The following is a 20,212-nucleotide window of genomic DNA, read 5'->3' as shown; positions in this document are numbered from 1 at the left end:
GCAGTCCTCTCTTTACTGCCTTCAAGGGACACTTTTGAGTACCTGCTGTGTGCTGGGTTCCACTCCAGGTGTGGCCCAGAGCCAAGACATGGCCAGCTAGGGACAAAAGAGGCAACCAGCACATGGGTGCAATTGGTGGAAGGTGGGCCTACACTGATGTGGCCTAACATAGCTCCCAGCAGCCCTGCGATGCCCACTGGGTCAGGCATGAGAAAGTAAGAGAGGAGAGACCCAGAGAAGTCATACTTGGCCTTGTGCCCTGTCTGGTGCAGCTTCCCATTGCCCTGCCTCTGTCTCCCTCCAGAGTGTGTATTCTAACCACTGCCCGCCCTGCCCAGCTACCCTGTCACTTCCCGGCTCCTCTGTGAGGAAACAGGGCTGGGGTGTGACCTTGGGGGGAAGTGACTTGGTGGGCTGGGGAAGAGTGGAACAGAACATTGTACATCTCTGTCACCTGGTCCTACTGCTGTTCCATTGAGTCACCTACTGTCTTGGGTTAGTCCCATCCTCCCGCAGGGTGAGAGCAAAGATTGTCCTAGGCCATCCCATCTGTACAATGTCTGGTCTTCAAGGACACAGGGTTAGAAAAACAGGCTGAGAAGCTGCGTCACAAAGTCTCACCTGTCACGGAACCTGTGGGGAGACATCCAGGCACCGGAAGGCCTGGGCGGAGGGCTGTCTGGCAGGAGCCTGGCCTCCGTGAAGGAAGGTGCCTCCGTGGGCAGCCTTGCCTCTGGAGGGCAGCCAACAGTTTCCACTGAACAAATAATATTAAAAGGAGAGAGAGAGAGAGAGAGCTGTGACCTCAGCAGGAAGAGGGTGGGGCGGGGGAGAGGGGAAGCCCTATTTCAAGGTGCTGAGCAGGGTGCGGGAAGCTAGGGGTGCAGAGCTGGGTGCAGAGCCTACAGAGGTTGGAGTGGCCACAAAGGGATCTGTATAGGACGTCATAGCCTGGGTTGCAGACAGAAGCCTCCCATGGGCCTGGGCTGGTTTCAGTCCTCACTCATAGGCCTGTGGAGGGCAGTGGAGGCCAAAGCAGGCAGTGCCAGGCTGGGTCAAAGGGCTGCACTGCCTGCTGTGGGAAGGGACCTTTCCTGCCTTGTGTCTTGTCTATAAATAGTGAGAGGATGTGGCCTGGACAGAGTTGACTGCGCGTCGATGGTGCTTTCCTCAAAAACAAGAAGGTAACAGCACCCCACACAAGGAGCTGCTTTTATCAGCCTTGTAAACACAGTGGTGTGCTGGGTCTTCCCCACGGGGACCAGCTGGCTGGTGCTATTTGTTTTATCCCCACTTTACAGGTGGGAAAAACTGAGGCTGGGTGGTGAGGACGCTGGACTGAGGGGGTGGCAACCCAAGGCCAGCTTGCGTCAGCTTTTGCCTTCATGTGCAGGCATATCCAGAACTTTCCAGATCTTTCCCAGAGGCTGAGGGGAAAGCAGCACCCTCTTTAACGAGCGAGTGGCTTCGGGGCATCATGACGGGGCAGGGCACATCCTGGCACATACTGGCTGGGGGATACAGAGCCCTCTGGCTCTGATTAGCTGCACCCTGCCCCACTTCCTGGCCTCAGTTTCCCCCCTGTACATGAGGGGCTTAGGTTAGGTAGCCCTGGAGCCCGCGTCTAGCTGTATGCAGGCCCGACCCCAGGACAGCCGCCAGGTGTGATGGTGGTAGTGGCAGGCAGCAGTGCCCAAGAGTCAGGCCCAGCCATGTGGCAAAGCAGGTTCTGCAGGCTGGGGCCTGCTCTGGGCTCTGGGCTTGGTGTGTCCAAACCCTTGGCCTCTCGGTCTGGGACTGCCCCTGCCAGGGACTGTGGGGAGGGATGTGACTGATTGAGCTGGGTGGGGGCAGTGAGATGCCCTTCTCCAAAATGGCCTCTAAATCTGCCTCACCCCACCCTGCCCTGTTCTCTGAGAGCCCCAGGGTGCCGAGGACTGATTTGGATAGTGAATGACACATACTGCAAAATTTGCCATTCTAATATTGAAAATGCGTAATTCAGCCACATTTGCTGCTTTCCCAAGATGATGTAACTGCCACTGTCACCTATCTTTTTTTCAGTACCGGGGTTTGAACTCAGGGCCTTGCTCTTTCGAGGCAGGCTCTCTGCTACTTGAGTCACACCCTCAGCCATGTTTTGCTTTAGTTATTTTTCAGTTAGAGTCTAGATTTTTGCCCAGGCTGGCTCTGAACCATGATCCTCCCAATCTCTACCTCCCAGGAAGCTGTGATTATAGGTGTACCCCGGGAATCTTATCATCCCGAAGCAGGCACTCACTAAGCTTCCTCCCTCAGGTCCTGGCACCACTAAGCTGCCTTCTAGCCTGTGGATTTGCCTGTTCTGACATTGCCTATGAATGAAACTACACAGTCTACGGCCTTTCATGTCTGGCTGCTCTCACTGAACAGTGTTTTCAAGGTCTGTCCCTGTTGTAACGTGGGTGGGAAGTTCACTCTTGTGAGGATAGATTATAACTGCCTGAAGCCATCAGGGACTGGTCAGTGGTAGACACAAGTATCCCAAGTCCTCGTGTAGCTAACTGACACCGCCCAGAGGGGTGGATGAGGGGTTGACAGACATCTGTGATGGCTTCCTGGAAGAACTCCCACTCATCTCTAGGCCTCTTTGGCCACCTGCAGCCACAGAACCACTGGAGTGGGGCCTGGTGTGCTCTCCAGTGAGTCAGTGAGGGGTGCCTGGCATGCCCACGGCCCCACCCTGCTTAGGATCCACAGCAGGTGCATAGCCATTCCCATCTCAGCTCCTATCAGCCTCCCCCAGCACTGGGACAATTCAGGGAAAGGGCTTCGCTGAGTACTTAGTATGTGCTGGTGCCTGGTGTGTGGGGCGGACAAGACAGCCACCATCCCACCTAGGCAGGAGAGGAGTCATGCCAGTTAAGCACCAGGCTTCAAGAAGATGGGCCTGGCTGTGGGAGGAGGACTACTGGGTTCAGCTTTAGTCACCTAAGGACAGAGCTGCAGGAGGCAGAGCTGTACACTCAGGCCTCCTGTGGCCTTGGGGTGAGGTCCACCATGGAGTAGCATTAGAGTGGTCAGCCCATCAGCAAGCAGGGGAGCCCCAGGAAGAAGGGCACTGTGTGGGGCAGTGCAAGGTGAGGCTGTGGATGTGTCCAGGGCTCTTGGCCCTGCCTGCCTATGTGTTTGCTTCATTGTCTTCCCTCCCTGCCCTGGGAGCCATGAGGCTAGCCCTCGGGGTCAGCTCACTGGCTATGCCCTGTGATACAGAGAGAGGCTGACCCTCGCTGTACCTCCTGCAGGGCACCCTTCTCCCCTGGCTAGGTGGGTGTTCAAGTTTAGCATTCAGACTGCCAGTTTCCCAGTGGTGATGGGGGACACAATGGATGGGCTTGCTTTCTGTGTGTCTCTGAGACCTGTGGAATTCTGGGAATAGAAGCACCTCCCAATTGCTTCACCTCCATGAGCCCTGTCACATCCATTGCTCCTGGCTTGGAAGTGCTCTGAACAGATGGCCTCCAAATTTCTCCCTAGCTTCCCCTGTGCTTAGGGGCACAAATTGGAACATGCTGTCACGCTCGAGTGAATTAGCTAGGTTCAACATTGTCCTCTCCCAGTCCCTCCCCTCCATGCAGAGTGGGTGCCCACCAGGTGGGTGTGGACACCTCCAAGGTGTCTTCCACTACGTAGTCCATGTCCCCATCTCAGGTGAAGGTCACATCCTAGCAGAGCCCCCACCCCTTGGCTATAGCTGGGACCTTTGGAAACCCTGCTGAGCTGGGACTCACATGGAGCCCCCTTCCACCTAGCTTCAGGGACCCCCGCCATGGGTCTCGTGGTCTCTTGGAAGGAGTGTCTAGAGTCTTGGTTCTGAGGGGACCTTGGCAGGGGCAGGGGTGGTGGTGAAGGGAAGTCATTGGTGCTCTACCAAAGCCATACTTCAACAGCTACACCTGTTGGCCCCCAAATACTCAGGCCTCCCTCCCAGACACTGCCCCGCCCTAGCGGGTGACCTCGGGCCAGCTCAGGATGAGACCAGGCCTATATACTGCCCGGAGCATCTACTTCTAGAGTTGGCCCTTCCAAGGTGGGGGCCACCGACCACAGCACCCTCCCCCTGCCTCAGCCAACTCACCTGGCCTCACCTGTGCTGCACGCATTGCTGGGGTGGGTGTGAAGGGATACGGTTTCACCATCAGAAGGCAGCCCAGATCCTGGGAGCTGAGATGGTTACTTCCACTGGGCCCAGATGGAGGCTGGCAACCGTACTTGGCTTTGCCCTAACTGGTAGATAAATGAATTTGTCACAGGCTTGTCCCGGCTTACCCTATCACCTGGCCTGGGTGTCACTTGTGCAACTGAAGTGGTTGTTCTTTTGAACTGGGTAAATGAGCCCCTTATCATCTGGTGAGACTGCTAATTTGCTGAGCAAACTCAACTCCCAGGTAGCACAAAAGGCCAGCCTCCACTCCTGCCCCCTGCCTAGCCCAGGCTTGGGGAAGGTGAGTGGTGTGGTGCCCTGTCAATCTTGTGTGAGTGCAGCAGTCCAGGAGATGGACTGGTGTTTGAGAGGGATAGACACTTCCACCTTGAAGCAGACAGGGGACGCAGCCAGAGGGTAAGGAGGACATGGGACTGTTGTCCCCCTGCAAGATGACGCTTGGGCGCTGAAGCTGTAGCTTGGCTTAGGGCCTTCTGCCTTCATCCCATGCTGGTCACCCTGTGTGAGTTGTAGCAAGGAACACAGGGAGCCGCCAGCAGGGGGAACTTAGGTCATCCTAGAGAAACATCCATGCTTAACCAAGGTGCACATCAGTCTCCGTCCCTGTAGCAGGGTTTCCCTACGTTCAGCTTTAAGGAGCCCTTGTAATGGGTGGAGCTTTTGGCCTAGAATGGCTCCATTGGGCATCAGACCCTGTGAGCAAATAGCTCACACCATCCCTAGGCCCTGCCCTTTTCAGGCTGCTGGGGCCAGCACTGTCCAGCGGCTACCATTGTTGAGCCTTCTTGGGAAGGAATATGGATGGTAAGGGCTGGAAAGATCATTTAGGGCTCAGTGGCAGGGACCTGTCGCGGCTCGTCGTCCTGCCTCCCACCAGTTCCTCTCAGTTTCGGTTGTTGATGAGCGGAAATGACACAGTTACTGGAAGTGAGGTTGTGGGGAGAAGCCAGGGCTTCGAGGGTGTGTGTTTTTCCCTGACAGCTTTCGGTAAAAAGGCAAGAGAGGTACTGAGCCAGGGTGGGGGGCAGACGGGGCAGCCCAGATGCTGCAGTGAGGAATCAGCTACGCTTCTGCCCCTCTTGGCCTCTGTCTCCCCATCCTTAGATGGAGGGCCCTGGTTGGTCCTTGCTTCTAGGAGCTGGCCCAACAGGGTAGGGCTCCTCCTCCAGGGGTCAGATGAGAGTGGCCTCAGCCCTATCTGAGAGCCAGGCAGCAGAGACCGGGTGGGGCTGTGTGTCCCAGCAACCGTGCTGGGACAGGGGCTGAGGCCACGGCAGCACCTTTCTTCACCCTGTCGTCCAGCAGCTGGCTCTCTGTGGTGTGCACTTGGGCAGCTGGGGCAGGACTTAGTCCTGAGCAGCTTCGAGTTTCTGGAAGGCTTGGTTTCTAGTCTGCAGGGCTCACAGTTCAGACTGGATACCCGCCACGCCCAGCTGGATTTGGCCTCGGGCCCAGACATGCTTCCTTCCAGCCCCTGTTCCCATCAGGCTGGGAAGGTGCCCTGGTCAGCAGACAAACCAAGGACTGTCCATCTCCACATGTGGGCTTTGTCACTTCAACCTTAAGCTTGCTGCAGAGCTCGCCTTCCCCTTAGATGACAGGACCAGCCTCCCCAGGTGAGTGGAGGACCCAAGGACTGCTGACAGTTAGTGGTGCCTGGCCATCCTCACCGCTGGCTTGTTGAGGTGTCATTTTGAGATCACTGTAGATCTGCATGAGGCTGTGAAGAGTGATGGATCAGTCTTTGGCTGCCTCCAGTGGGGGTTTCCTTTCAATCCATATTGAAGCCCCTTCCTGGAGTAGCAGAAAAGGTCTCTCTAGAAATCAGCCCCATTGTGGGATTGGGGTGAAGTGTGGGGATTGGGCAAGGTCTCCTGGAGTATACATGCCATGGTGTGAGGGGTTTGTGTGTTACTCAGTGTCCTGCAGGGTAGTGGGCCCAGAACCTACGGGTCCAGGCCAAGACTCCCCGACTCTTCCCACAGAGAGAAGCCTCCTAGGCCATCCTTGGCCAGCTAGCCTGAGCCACCCTGGTTGTCCTCCCAGGTGTAGTAACGCGTTAGGCCCTTCCCCAGAAGTCCCCTCCTCATTGAGCCCTTCCAGGGTGGGGTGCAGTTGACTGGCTCTTTATTAATGGCATTTATTGTGTCCTGAGATACCTTGGTGACCCAGGCCAGAGGGTGGATAGCCCAGTGTACAGTAGCCCTGTGTGTGGCAGAGGCTGGGATGGGACCTGGCTCTTGAGTGTGAAGGCCCAGTTGGCCCCAGAGAGGCTTCTCTGTTGGGAAAAACCCTTCTGTACTTTGGCCAAAGAGATGGGGGCTACTGAGTGTTGTGGGGTAGGGGGACTTCTCGAACAACCACTGAAGCCCCTGCCTACATTTCAGAGTCAGGAGGTAGCCAAGACACTGCCGGCATCCCCATGGTGCATGGAAGAATGTAGCCGAGGCTCGTCGTTCCCTTTGTCTTCCCAGTGGTCAATAGCTGTGCTCCATCAGGTAGAGTGGGTGGACATGGGTTTCATCCCCATATCTACTGGTGCTGGTGCCAACAAGCAGGATGGCCACCACACAGTGGCATCAGGTGACCCTCCTGCTGGACAGAACGATTAGTAGGTGTCAGGGCCCAGGGAGTCCTTTGAAGAGGACAGAGGTGGAGGCTGGGGTGCCTGCTTCCCAGGCCTCTCACTCAGAACCCGCCCCCACCCCCAGGGGTTTTGTGTTTCAGTAGAGCTCCTCCATGTAAGAACACATTGTCCCAGGCTGGGGAGATCAGGTGGTCAGGCTGAAATCCAGGCTGAGGGGTGGGGCAGCGTGGGGTGCTGGGGGCACCCCTCCCTCCTCTTTCCCAAGTGCTGGCCTCCAAGAAAGCTGCTCAGCCCTCTAACAACTACCAGGGCTGGTGGCTGGTCTGCCATGAGAAGCAGGAGAGGTCAGCTGTGGTTAGCAGAATAGGTTAAACCCTGCAAAATCCAGGAGCTGTGGAGTGCACAGTGGCCTGTGTTGGCAGGGGCCAGGACAGGGACTGCCCAAGCTGTGGTTTTCTCATCTGTAAAATGGGCCCGGTACATCCTCAGAGCTATTCAGAGGTCCAGTGAGGTAAGGCTGATAGCTTCTGAGTGCATGTAATGCCAGGAGGGGTGAGATCTGTTTCCTTGTGAAGGTGAGGAGTGTGCTGGGCAAGTGTCAGGGGTACTTAGTGTCATCCTCGGCAGGGATGGCTAGATGCTGACATAAGCACCTATGAGTGTCTGCCCCGAACCCGCAGCCCCTAGACAGCCCCCTCTGCTGACCCTAACGGCATCTGCTTGGGGATGCTGAGGTGGGAAGTTGCCAGGTCATTTTTGGCTTTGGCGTGGAGCTCGATCTGCGATTGCTGGCTTAATTAACCGAGTTTTGAATTAAGCCCTCCTGGCAGCGCCAGCCCTCTTGTGCCTATCGATTGTCTTTGTTTGCTGCATCTGAGCAGTTTTGGGTGCAGGGCTGGACTCCACTCCTTGTGGGAGCAGAGGCACCCTGGCCTCCCTGGTCCTGCAGGCACTAGCTCAAAAGGCTTGTCCCCGCGGGTCCTGGCATTTGGGAGTTCCTAGGGAAGGACACATGTGCCTAGTCTTACTTGCAGCTTGGGGCTCTGTCTTGCGGGCGAGACCAAGCGGGAAAATGAGCTCCAGCAGAGCAAGGTGGCTCAAACAGGCCTATTCATACTCCAGTAGTAACTGCTGGTTCCTGGTGATCCAAGCTTGCCATGGAGGCCATGCCTCCAGCAGTGCTGGGAGGGGGTGGCTGGACAGGGTCCCCACCCCTGCCCCCCCCCCGACAATGGGTTGCTACTGCCCACTCCAGCTGGGCTAAGTCCGGGAAGTTGCTTGACCCCTGCAGGGGCCTTTGTGTCCCCTTAGAGAGACACAGCACTTCCCACGGCGGCAATAGCAGAGACAGCAAGCCTAGTGGGATATTGTTTTCCCTGCAGTGGGAAAGGAGGCTTCCCGGGACGGGGACGGCAGGTTCCGTCCCCATCCGTCTCCCACACAAAGGGCTTCCCTGAGCCAGGCAAGGAAGTGGTTGCCTTTCCTGCACTTCCTCTTCCAGCATATTTTAAACCACCCGAGGATGCAACTGGGGGGAAAGATTTGAAGACAAAAGAGCTGAGAGTGCTGGGAACAGCTCTTTGGGCCGGAAAGCTGCTCAACCCTGTTGAGACCTAGGCTGGCCCCTGTGACCGCCTGTGGGCATGCTACACCTGCCCTAGTGGTTCTCAGTTTCCTCCTCTGCCCACCACTGCCCTTCCATTTGATCACTGGCTGATGTTTGTGCCAGGGGTTGTCTGCACCTGCCTGGTCCCTTATCTGGGGCCCAGCCTCATTGCATCCGTCACTCCCCCTTTTACCTCCCCAAGGTCCTGGGACCCAGTGGCAGGGCCCCTGAGTCCTTGAGCAGCCCCAACCCAATAGCCACAGAGGCTAGGGGAGACCACAGTTCAGTTGTCCTTGCCTGTCATCACTGCTGGGACAGATGGGACCACAGGTGATGGCTGTAGTTAGCAGTCCCACACTGCAGGCTCCAAACTTGTGTTCTTGTCTCCACTGGGAGCCAGCCACACTCTGGGCTTGCACGGTCACCTGTGTGCCTGCATGCCTCTCTCCCATCCAAGGTGGGGAAGGAAGCTGGAAGCAAAATGGGAGAACAGGAGGCTGCAAGGGACTTTCTCCCCCCACCCCCACACACACATGCTGTAACTTGTCCTTAGACAGGTGTTTGGAAAAGGGTCCCAGCAGGAGTCTGGGACCTTGCCTGTTGTAGCTCTTCGTCTGGGTGCTCTGGGGAGGCCAGGGCCTAGGATTGTAGGCAGTAAGGGTTTCCACTCTCCTGGGCTTTGTCCCCTCTCCTATTGAACGCTCCTGCTGTTCCAATAGGAAATAACCTACATGGATCACAAGGGGGCACACAGGTCACTGACCCCCTGCCCAGCCTGGTGTGAATACCTGCCTCCTGGAAAGTGAGGGTACCTACTAGGATTTGGGGGGCTTGGACTGGCCTCTGTGCAGTGGAGGTGCTAAGGTCCCAGGACTCCCTCTCCCCGTAGAAGCCTTGGGGGAGGACTGGGATTGTTGACTCCATGTAGGCCCTGGGAGGGGACCAACCACAGGTCTGTTCTCACCCCCATTCTACTCAGGACTGGCCTGTGTCTCCCTCTTCGGCAGGGAGTCATGATAGCCCCCTTGCTCAGATCATACACGGTCCATTGGCCTGGGCAGGGATGGCTAGGTGGGCCGGCTGCCTGGGTGGCAGGGGGCACTGGCTTAGTGGCTAGTGTCCAGGGTTTGGATGTTGGATAGGATCAGACTGGAGGACGCTGTCCTGAGCCATCCCTGGGGACACGTATGTGGCAGTATCAGGCTCGGATAGGGGAGGCTGCACTGGACATCCCTGGGGACATAGACATCCCTGGGGACAGGATTGGCTGGGGGTGCTACACTGAGGAATGTGGATGTGACCAACCCCTGTTGAGCCAGAACTTGCAGAGCAGGCACCTCAGACCCCAGACTCCCCTTCCTGGACCGAAAGCCCACTGGGGCTTGGGGAGGGTGTGACTCCTGGCAAGATGTTGCTTGATCTCTCTGGAAGCAGGCAATCTGTCCTCCCTGCTACACCTGGGTAGCTCTGCTGACGACAGGTGAAGCAGGTTAAGGGGTCAAAGCTAGGTGCCTCCCTCCACCGCCATTCCTGGGGACCCGGATGAGGTGGACCTGGGGTGTGCAAGCTGCTCCTTCTACACAGAGGGTTGCGGTCCCCCCCCACCCTTTGGACCACAAGATCTGGGGTTCAGACTGCAGGTCCCTGCCACTAGAACAGAGCAGGGTGGGGTAGGTTTTGTGGGGGCTTGTGGCTCTCCACAGTTTTCCTTGGACAGGTGTCCTTGCCTGTACAATGAATGTGTTCTTGAGATGTACCTCCAGATCTCAACTCTTTGAATCAAATCCAGATATGACCAGAATGAGAGTCCTCTCTGCCCAGCTGGTGACAGCTGAAATGTGCTGCACCCACGCAACCCCTCTCTACACTCCTGGGAAACTGAGGCCAAACTAAGTGCCCCACACAGCCCCATGTAGCAGCTGGATAGAGCTGGGAAGGCCCAGGAGCTCCTCCCCATCCCAAGTTCCTCTGGCCTCTGTTGGTGTGTAGTCCTGGGAAGCACCCCAAGAGGGGCCCCAGCACCAACCCCCCAGATGCCTCGGTTACGGCAGTTTTCCCACTCCCATCTTTGACTGTACTGACACCCCCCCCCACCCCCATGAGTCCCACTTGATCATAAACTCAATGAGGACAGGAGCTGAGTAAGTCCCCCCTTCTCCCTCTGCCCCCTCCTCATCATTTTGGAGCGGAGGGAGCTGTCATCTGTCCCCTGGGGGTGGCAGATGGCCATTTAGTTTGGAAAGGAAAACAGCACAATTTAGAATTAGTCCCGGGTGAAAGGTCACGCCAACATCTGCCTCCGGATGCTTTGGGGAGTCACATTTCTATGGAGCTGCACTGCCGGGGAGGCGGGAGGCGGCACAGTGGAAATATTGAAGCCAGGAACAAAGCGAGAGGCGGCAGTTGTGGGACGACAGGCACAGGGGCCGTTTGTGCTCCTCTGCGCGTCGCTGGCAAAAGCCCACCCCATCCACAGCCCCTCCTGGGGCCCCAGCCTGCCTACCACTCACCTGCCACCAGCCAAGACCGGCAGGTCACCCTGCACCTGCCAGGCCCCCTTGAGTAGGGTGTGGGAAAGAAGACAAAGTGGATGATCAGCTGTCTTAAGGAGGAGGCAAGGAGAGGGAGCCTGTGAAGGGCACACGTGACACAGGATGGGTTCCCACCGTGGGAGGCCGAGAGCCCCAGGGCACTGAGGGCACATGGATGGACAGTTCTTGTCCCATCGAGGGAGAGTCAAGACTCCCATCTTAGAAGTCCTACTTTAGAGAAGTCCAGTCTCTTCCCACTGCCCTGATAGAAGGTGACTCGGGCAATGGGGGAATGTCCCTATCTGGGCTGGATCAGAGACTCCCTGCCAGGTGAGGCTGCTGTTGGGTGTGATATCCTTAGCTGAGCCCAGGTGTCGAGGACCAAATGGGAAAGTAGCTGGAGGACAATGGGGGTCTTGGTCTTGGGGGTTGGTGGCCCTGGCCATGGCCCAAGCTACAGCCTCAAGGTCCATAGGAGAGGAGGTGACAGGTGTCTGTTCCCAGGCAGTCCCTGTTCTGTGGCCAGGTGGTGGAGAGGTCAGATAGGTGGGCACTGGCTAGAGGCTGCCTACCTCGAGCTGGAGCAGGAAGACTGGCTCCCAAACTGCGCCTTTCAGCCAGATAACTCCACCTGGCTCTAGGCACCTTAGGGGCGGCCCCTCTCTCGTGGCCCTGCCTGACCTGTAGCTGTGGGGTGCTGGTGGTGGATGACAACTGCACCTGAGGCTGTCCAGGCGGACAGCATGCCTTCACTGTGGTGTCCCAGAGCCCAAGACGGCAGTGGGGAGGACAAAGGGCCTTCTCAGCTGCACATTCCCCCACGGAAGAGCTTCCTCAGGCCACCGGCTGCCCGGCTCCTGCCCCACCCGCCAGGGTTGGCGGCTGGCCACACCCGGCATGAGCAGCTGTCCCCTCCACAAGCGCACCTGCTCCCAGCCGCCCTTTGTCCGTGCTGCTGACGCCTGATTTATTGGGCATATTTTCCCCTTGCTGGTCCAGTGAAGGCAGCCGTGTTAGTGAGGGTGTGTCCAGTCAAGGCAGGTTCTCCCACGGTTTTCATTCGGGTCCCCATTCAGGGTGTAGGGGGAGGTGAGAAGTATGTGGGCAGGGCCTTCTGGACCACTTGCCATTGTGCAGTGTCCTCACCTTAAGATGCTCAGGAGCTAGGGGCCCCAGTGTCCCTACTGGGACCAGTGTCAGAGACCTAACCCATGTGAGGAGTGGCACTGTGTGGGGGTCCCCCAGAGATGGGGATGGACCTATCCCATCTTACCCACCCTGACTGCCTTCCCGCCCCTTGGAGCCCCCATCTGCCTGGCCCAGGGGCCCAAAGTGTGCATGGATGGCTGGCTCCAGCTTAGCTTTGATGATCAAGCTTCCTCTGTCCCCTCCCCCCACCCAATGGCTGGGAAAGAAAAAAGCCTTTTCTCCAAGTGGGCTGAGACCAGCTCCTGACTGATCGAGGGGCGTTGGTAGGAGGAGGGCTGATTCTGTCTGGCCAGCCTGGCCTGCGCGATCCCAGGTTCCCAGTGGCCACTCAGGCCAGCTGGTAACTGGATCCATGTACAGTGAAGGCCATGCCTGGACCTGTAGTGCCCCAGAGAGGCAGGTGTGGGGGCTCACTCCAGCCCTGCCCCATGTGTGGGAGGGGCCAGCTGCCGCACTGCCTTCCATGCTGGGCAGGAGCCATCGTGAAGGCCTGAGTTAGCTCCCTGGCGTGCCTGGGGGATGATTTGTTTTCTTTAAGCCAGTTGGTTTGGGACTTTTGGCTTCTGGCAACAGATGGTCAGCTGGAGTGGCCATTTTGTGTCCTCTCTACCCAAGCTGTGGTTACAGATGAAAGACCAGGGAGGACAGGCCCTGGGGCAGGAGAGCAGCCCTGTTGCTGAGAACACTGCCCAGCTCCCAAACCTCCCCCACCGGCTCTATGGGGAGAGACTCCTCCTGGGGTCCCTTCACTTGTGGGTTTGATTTTAGCCACCACAACAGGGGTAAGCAAGGACCCACATGCTGGCATATGTTGGGGGGGGGTCGGGGTCCCTGTGTGCAGGTTGTAGCCCCAGTTTTGGGGCCAGCCGAGAGGCAGCCCTCAGTCCAGGTGGATCTGGAAGGCAGGATGGCCAGCACAATCACGAGGCCTCCAGGTGGGAGGAGGCCGTGCCCGTCCAATACCCAGCTACGACCCAGCATGAGAACTGCTGTGCCAGCTAGCATGGCAGCTCGTTCTGCCTCACTGGCTCAGACACTGGGAAGAGCCACCCAGGCTGCTCCCAGAGTCTCCCTGGGAGTGGGAGGCCTGGAAGTGATGGGTGGGCAATTTATGGCACAGTCTCTAAAAGCTAGGCCTGCAGGTGGCTAAGCAGGCTTCTGGCTGGGTGTGGCAGACACTGACCCTGTCCCTGCAGGGAACAAGTGAGACCAATCCTGGAGGCAAGATGCCCCTCCCCCACCTACTGCTATCTGAGTGTCCAGGAAGGGACAGGCCTGAGAGAGGTGGGCCCACTGGGATGTTCACCCAGAGCTAAGGGATGGCCTCTCACAGCACCTTGGTATCCCCAGACGTGAAATGGGTACTTCTGCTCTCGGCTTGGGCTGGTGTGTGTCACGCAGCCTCGATGGCAGAGGGGGACCGTGTGTCTGGATGCTGGGCATGCAGCTTGTGAGTACCAGCCCCTGGCCCTGCCTGAGACTCCCTGGTGGAAGGGAGCCCAACAGAAAGAAAACGGGCAGCCAATCCGTGCGCGTGTCTGCACCACTTCCCGCGTTTGCTGGGCTATTGATGTTTGAAAGTCGAAGAAACCATGAACTCTTTTATTACCCAAATGATGCATATTCATTACAGAGAAGCTGGAAGAGAAAGTCAGACAGCCTCCCAAAGGAGAGTTTCTCAGCGCTCGTTCCCCTCCCCCGCCCCAGGGCTCTGCCTGCTCTTCGGGCGGGTGTTGGAGGGGCTTCTCTGTGCCTCAGTGTAGATCCACATGCCTGCCTGGGGTTGAAATCCACACCTGACTTGCCTGAATGGTTTATTCTCTAGCCTGTCCCTCAATTAATAATCGTCATTATTTCTTTTTATTGAGGCAACATTCGCTTAACATGAAACTAACCACTTTAAAGTGAACAGTGGCATTTGATCCATCTGTACTCTTGTGGAACCCCAGCACTGTCTAGTTCTAGAGCGTTTCAACACCCCAAAGGAAACTCTGCCCACCAAGCTGCCTTTACACCTCAGCTCTGGAGCCTGAACCTGCTATATGCACTGCCCAGGTGGGGGGCAGTGGTGGCCGTGATAGGTGGGCCAAGGGGAGCTAACTGCCTGTGTGTCTGCCAACAGCTGTAGCGGGGCCTTTGTGGGACAACAATGCCAGGACCCCAACCCGTGCCTCAGTACCCCCTGCAAGAATGCTGGGACATGCCACGTGGTGGACCACAGTGGCACAGTGGACTATGCCTGCAGCTGCCCCCTGGGCTTCTCTGGGCCCCTTTGCCTGACACCCCTGGACAACGCCTGCCTGGCCAACCCCTGCCGCAACGGGGGCACCTGTGACCTGCTCACGCTCACAGAGTACAAGTGCCGCTGCCCTCCTGGCTGGTCAGGTGAGGATGGTGGGAATGCTGTGGATTTCTGTGGCTAGGACCCTCTGTCCCAGGAGTGGGCAGACCCAGGCCTGCCCCATCTGGGTTCTCCTGGAAAGCCAAGCCATTCACTGTGTCAGAGAGCTCTGGGGGTTGTGATTCAGGTCCCTCCAGAGCCCCCTGCCCTTTCCAGCCTTGCACTTATCTGGTTTCTGCTGCTCCACTCTGGGGCCCCAAACCCTCACTGCCCCTGCTTCTGTGGCAAACAAGGTGCTCCATGTGCAGCCCTGCTGTTCCCCTCTCTCTGGGCTCCCTGGACTTCTGGCAGTTGTATCTGCTCTTCTCTGGGAGAAGACTGGCTGAGCTCGGAACTCAAAGCTGCCCCTCCCCACTTACCAGCTGTCCTTGGGTGGTCCCTGTCTGCAGAAATATAGAGATAAAATCTTAGGCTGATTCCAGATCAGTGCCTCCATAGTGCCTGAAGCTGTCCGGGGTTCCCTGGGAAGCCAGCTTGACCCTCTCTCCCTGCTCCCCTTCAGGGAAGTCGTGCCAGCAGGCTGACCCATGTGCCTCCAACCCCTGTGCCAACGGCGGCCAGTGCCTGCCCTTCGAGGCCTCGTACATTTGTGGCTGCCCACCTGGCTTCCATGGCCCCACCTGCAGGCAGGACGTCAATGAGTGTAGCCAGAACCCTGGACTGTGCCGCCACGGAGGCACTTGCCACAACGAGGTTGGCTCCTACCGCTGTGCCTGCCGTGCCACCCACACCGGCCCCCACTGCGAGCTGCCCTATGTGCCCTGCAGCCCCTCACCCTGCCAGAATGGGGGCACCTGCCGCCCCACGGGGGACACCACCCACGAGTGTGCCTGCCTGCCAGGTAGGTCCTGCCCTGCTGCACACCAGCCTCCTTCCTGGATGCACACACCTGTGCCTGTTTTGTCACTGTAAGGCACGAGGGATTCAGGAAAAGGGTGCCCAGTGTGGAGGGACTCAGGGCTCGTGGCAGAGCCCAGGGAGGAAGCTCAGAGAAGGCCAGCCTCAGAGAGCTAGGCAGGTGAAATTGTGTAGAGGGAACCCCCATGTGGTATAGGGCAGGTATGGATAGGGGGCCCATTAGGAAGTTTGCACAGGGACCAGGGGCCAGCCTAGAAGCCAGGCAGTTACCCACCACCATGTTGCTATTCCCCAAAGGCCCCCACCAGCCCATTTCTGCCCAGGGGTAAGGACTGCTGTGATGTGGACAGCAGAGTACACGATGCCCTGAGACAGCAGTGCCCTTCCTGGGTGTTCTCTCCCTGGGAGTTCCCCACAGGCAGCCAGTGGCACCCAGCCCCAAGCCTCCCGTGTACAGTGTGAGCCTCTACAGCTGCTCACAAGGTGTCCTCTCGTCTTTTGAGTCCCCTGAGCCACGTGTGAGTCACTGCGAGGTGGGGGAGTACCTGGCGTGTGTAGCCTCTGGGGTATCCCCTTGTCTCTGGCGGTAGAGCAGAGGTGGCCTCCCGTTGCTTGTCACTTTCCCAGCAGTGGTCCTTCCTGCTGGCTCTGTTGTCTCTTCTGTGGGGGTGGAACAGCAGGCACAGCCCCGTCCTGCAGCTATAGCCCTTAGTATTGCAGTTCTTGTGTGAGTAAATTCTGTAAATTCTGCTGCAGCTCTAAAATAATAACGTAGAGTGTGAAAACCTGTCTGTCGACTGCACACCGTGACAGTTAGGAGGAAGGGGAGAGGTTCAGGAAATGGGAACGTGCTTGGGTGCCGAGGGTGCACAGGGCCTCAGCTGACCTGGGGGTGACCCCAGGGCTGTCCCATCCCCTCCACCACCCCAGGGCTGCCTCTGTCCCTGCAAAGGGGAAGCTCCCTGCTGCCCATGGTCTACAGAGGGCTGTGCGTGCAGACACTGGGTTACACATTTCCTGAAAGTCACTGGGCGAGCTTGAAGGGGTGACAGATAGCTGGGACAGAGCCCTCATACTTTGTAGGACCCTGGAGCTCTGGGTTCAGATTCTTCTTGGTGGCCATGAGGCCACCTGTGTTAATGGGCTGCCTTGGTAGAGTGTGATCTTCTGGGCAGGGCCCTCCAGGCAGGGCCATAGCCGCTAACTTGCCACGTGCCTTGGACCTGCTGAGCCTGCTGCCCAGGTACAGGGCAGCCTAGGGTGCTAGGAAATGGATGGGAAGGAAGAAAGGACCAGTGGGCTCTGGGACTGGGTGATTCTCAAGGTCAGTGTATAGGGACTGAGCCTCCCCTTGGATGAGGATGCCACTACCAGGTATTGGCACTGGTGGTTTCAGGGTAGGAACAGGTGAGAGTCAACTACCCAGGGAGCTATGGAAGCCACTTAGCCTGGGTTCACCCAGACCCACATTCAGACTCCCAGGTGGCTCCCATGTCAGGTCCCTAGGGGCTCGTGTCCACTTCTAGTGGCCAGGGACCCCACCTAAATGGGAACCAGAACTTGGGCACCAGGCTTCAGTTCAGGGTGCTCCCCACAAACCGTGTGTGATTTGCATTTTTGGCTTTTCCTAGCCTCCAGTTTTTGCCCCAGTGCAGCTGGTGGAGTATGTGTGTGTGTGGGGGGGGGTGGGTGGCGTTCTCAGAGGTGGGAGCCAAACAGGTGGGTTTTCCAAGGGCAGGAGGGGTTCAAAGGCATCCCGGGAGGGGCGTTAATTAGTAACTGGCTGCAGGTTTGGCTGTTGCCAGACTCGCCTTTCTGGGTTGATCATTGAACCAACGGGAGTTGAGCGGATTAATGGCTAACTGGCTGCCAAGGAGGCACTCAGGGCCTCGCTGCAGGGCCATGTCTCAGGGGCTGGCCCCAGGCGAGAGGCGCTGCCTCAGCCTGTGAGGCAAGAGGTGGGCTCCTCACTGCTGTTCCTAGGAGGCTGTGCTTCTAGGTCCTGATGGGAAGGGCCCATGGCATCCTAACCAAGCAGGCCCACATGGGTCCCCTCTCCCCCAGTTCCTAGCTCAGAGGTTTCCCTAAGCCCCAGTGTCGGCCCCTGTCATATGGATGTCCATGGTTACCCCACCAGGGCAGTGTAGAGCCCCAGTGTGCAGGCAGCACCATTTATTGGAGCCATTAAGAGCGCTGAGGGGTTTCTGGCAGAACCTTCTAGAACTCTGTGTTCCTGGGCCCCTGTCTGTTCAGCTGGCCCTTATACAGTAACTCTAGAGGGGAGTATGTCCCCTGTGGGCACTGGGCAAGGATTGGTCATGGGAGCCAGGAGGACCCCAGGGGTTCGGGCCAGGCCATAGAGGGCAGGCTCTGCTTCCATCCAGAGCAGGGTATCGAGGGTCCTGGAGACAGGGCCTGGACACAGCTGGAGTCCAGCATGGAGCAGGGGGAGCCTAGGGTAGAAGCTGACCCTGCCTGGCCACTGTCCTGCAGGCTTTGCTGGCCAGAATTGTGAGGAAAATGTGGACGACTGTCCAGGAAACAATTGCAAGAACGGGGGTGCCTGTGTGGATGGCGTGAACACCTACAACTGTCGCTGCCCGCCAGAGTGGACAGGTGCGTATGGGGCATGTGGTCTGGGTGCGGCAGCCGTCAACTCACTAAACTGCACACATAGGGCCGGAGGGAGGGGGAGAAGCCTTCCTGGGCCTCATTCCAGGCTGGGGCAGAGGAGAGCCAAGGAGAGCCTAGAAGGACGACATGGTGGGGGGGGTGGCATATTTTCTGCCTAGGACCAGGTCTGAAGCCCCAACCCAAGGGTCAGCACAATTGTAGCATCAGCTGGTCCTCGTAGCCCACTAGTGGCCCATGTCCAGCACCAGGTCCCAGAGTTCAGCTGGGCCACAGTCTGACCATCCAGGGCAGGCCTGCTGGGCTGAATGCAGAGCTACCAGGGTGGACAGATGCAGGCTCTGTCTTCTGCAACACAGCCCTGCTGGGGCTGCAGACAGGGGAAGAGTGACTTGTGTGGGCCGTGAGTGGAAGAGTGAGCCCAGGAAGGCTTCCTGAAGGAGGCCTTACAGCCCTGCACCAGGGAGTGAGGATCTCTGTGTGTGGCACCCCCTGGGGTTGACGGTCACCCATCCCTCACAGGTCAGTACTGCACAGAGGATGTGGATGAGTGCCAGCTCATGCCCAATGCCTGCCAGAATGGGGGAACCTGCCACAACACCCACGGGGGCTACAACTGTGTGTGCGTCAATGGCTGGACTGGGGAGGATTGCAGCGAGAACATTGATGACTGTGCCAGTGCCGCTTGCTTCCATGGTGCTACCTGCCATGACCGTGTGGCCTCCTTCTACTGCGAATGTCCCCATGGCCGCACAGGTGAGAGCGCGTGGCCTAGTGGCCACAGGTCTTGAGGAGTGGATTCTGCTGACCTCCCTGGCCCTAGCCGAGCACACTCCAGGGTGGCCATGAGTGAAGCAGTGGCACCAGTCTTCCTCAGTCATCCTGTGACTGTCTGCCTCCAGGATGACCCAATAGGGTCTTGCTGGGCTGAGGAGGCACTGGAAGGCCAGCAGTTGGGCCTGTTGGTGACAAATCTCCCAGAATCACCCAGTTGTCACGGGATACTCAACAGGGTCATGGTCAGAGGTTTCTCTCAGGGTGTTGGGTGGGGATGGACCCCTACTGCAGGTAGTCCACGGTTCCCAGGCCATGGAAGGGCAATGCCCACTGACTGCTGCTGCCCTGCCCAGGTCTGTTGTGCCACCTTAATGACGCTTGCATCAGTAACCCCTGCAATGAGGGCTCCAACTGTGACACCAACCCTGTCAATGGCAAGGCCATCTGCACCTGCCCCTCGGGATACACGGGGCCAGCCTGCAGCCAGGATGTGGATGAGTGCGCATTGGGTAGGTGCAGATGTGGTGGTGTGGAGAGCAGGGGACAGCCCGGCCTGTTGGATGGGAGGTGTGACCTGCCCTAAAGGACCAGCAGTCTGATAGGGGAGGCCAGGGTGCCCTGGATGGTCCAGAGGCTGGGGATCCTGGAACAGCCCCTCACCAGTACCCTCCCCACCAGGTGCCAACCCCTGTGAGCATGCGGGCAAGTGCCTCAACACGCTGGGCTCCTTTGAGTGCCGGTGTCTGCAGGGCTATGCTGGGCCTCGCTGTGAGATTGATGTCAACGAGTGCATCTCGAACCCGTGCCAGAATGATGCCACTTGCCTGGACCAAATCGGGGAGTTCCAGTGCATCTGTATGCCTGGTGCGTCTGTGCCCCCTCCACACCTGGGCAGTACTGTTGAGAGTCAAGGCTGGACAGCGTTAGAGGGGCAGCCCCTGGGGCACACCTGGCCATGTCTCCCCTTCCTGGGACCTCCATGCTAAGGCCACAGTCTTCATGGGCTATCTGGGGAAACTGAAGCTAGGCTCACAGGACACAGCAAATAATGGGGTAGCGCCAGGTGGTTGGGTCAGCTCAGAGAGAGGTAAGCCTGCAGAGCAGGTATGGAGGCAAGTATGGTGGAACTGGGTCATTTCTGTCTCAAGTCCCCAGCTGGGGAGTATAGGGGACCATCACAAGTTTATGGCTTCACCGTCCCCTATCCACAGGTTATGAGGGTGTGTACTGTGAGGTCAACACAGATGAGTGTGCCAGCAGCCCCTGCCTGCATGGTGGCCGCTGCCTGGACAAGATCAATGAGTTCCTGTGTGAATGCCCTACGGGTGAGTCTGCCCTTCAGGGCTCACATCCTGGTACCCCACTTGTGTTGTCTGCACCCGGGCTGGATCTGGCCAGGCATGAGCCA

The 20,212-nt window shown here is 58.0% G+C and overlaps 1 protein-coding gene across 1 annotated transcript in view; it reads left to right on the top strand.

Annotated features, from left to right (window-relative positions):
• The window catches only part of Notch1 (notch receptor 1), a 46,153-nt gene that overhangs the window by 4,666 nt on the left and 21,275 nt on the right, over positions 1-20,212 (top strand). The window contains exons 3-9 of the mRNA XM_020183444.2: positions 14,260-14,522; positions 15,041-15,379; positions 17,890-18,012; positions 18,550-18,783; positions 19,158-19,313; positions 19,483-19,668; positions 20,016-20,129. Coding sequence (XP_020039033.2) covers positions 14,260-14,522; positions 15,041-15,379; positions 17,890-18,012; positions 18,550-18,783; positions 19,158-19,313; positions 19,483-19,668; positions 20,016-20,129 — 1,415 coding nt within the window. The remainder of the gene's footprint in view (positions 1-14,259; positions 14,523-15,040; positions 15,380-17,889; positions 18,013-18,549; positions 18,784-19,157; positions 19,314-19,482; positions 19,669-20,015; positions 20,130-20,212) is intronic.

This window comes from Castor canadensis, chromosome 13 (assembly GCF_047511655.1).
Source record: "Castor canadensis chromosome 13, mCasCan1.hap1v2, whole genome shotgun sequence".
NCBI classification, from domain to species: domain Eukaryota; kingdom Metazoa; phylum Chordata; class Mammalia; order Rodentia; family Castoridae; genus Castor; species Castor canadensis.
This window is presented reverse-complemented; position numbering and strand designations above follow the sequence as displayed.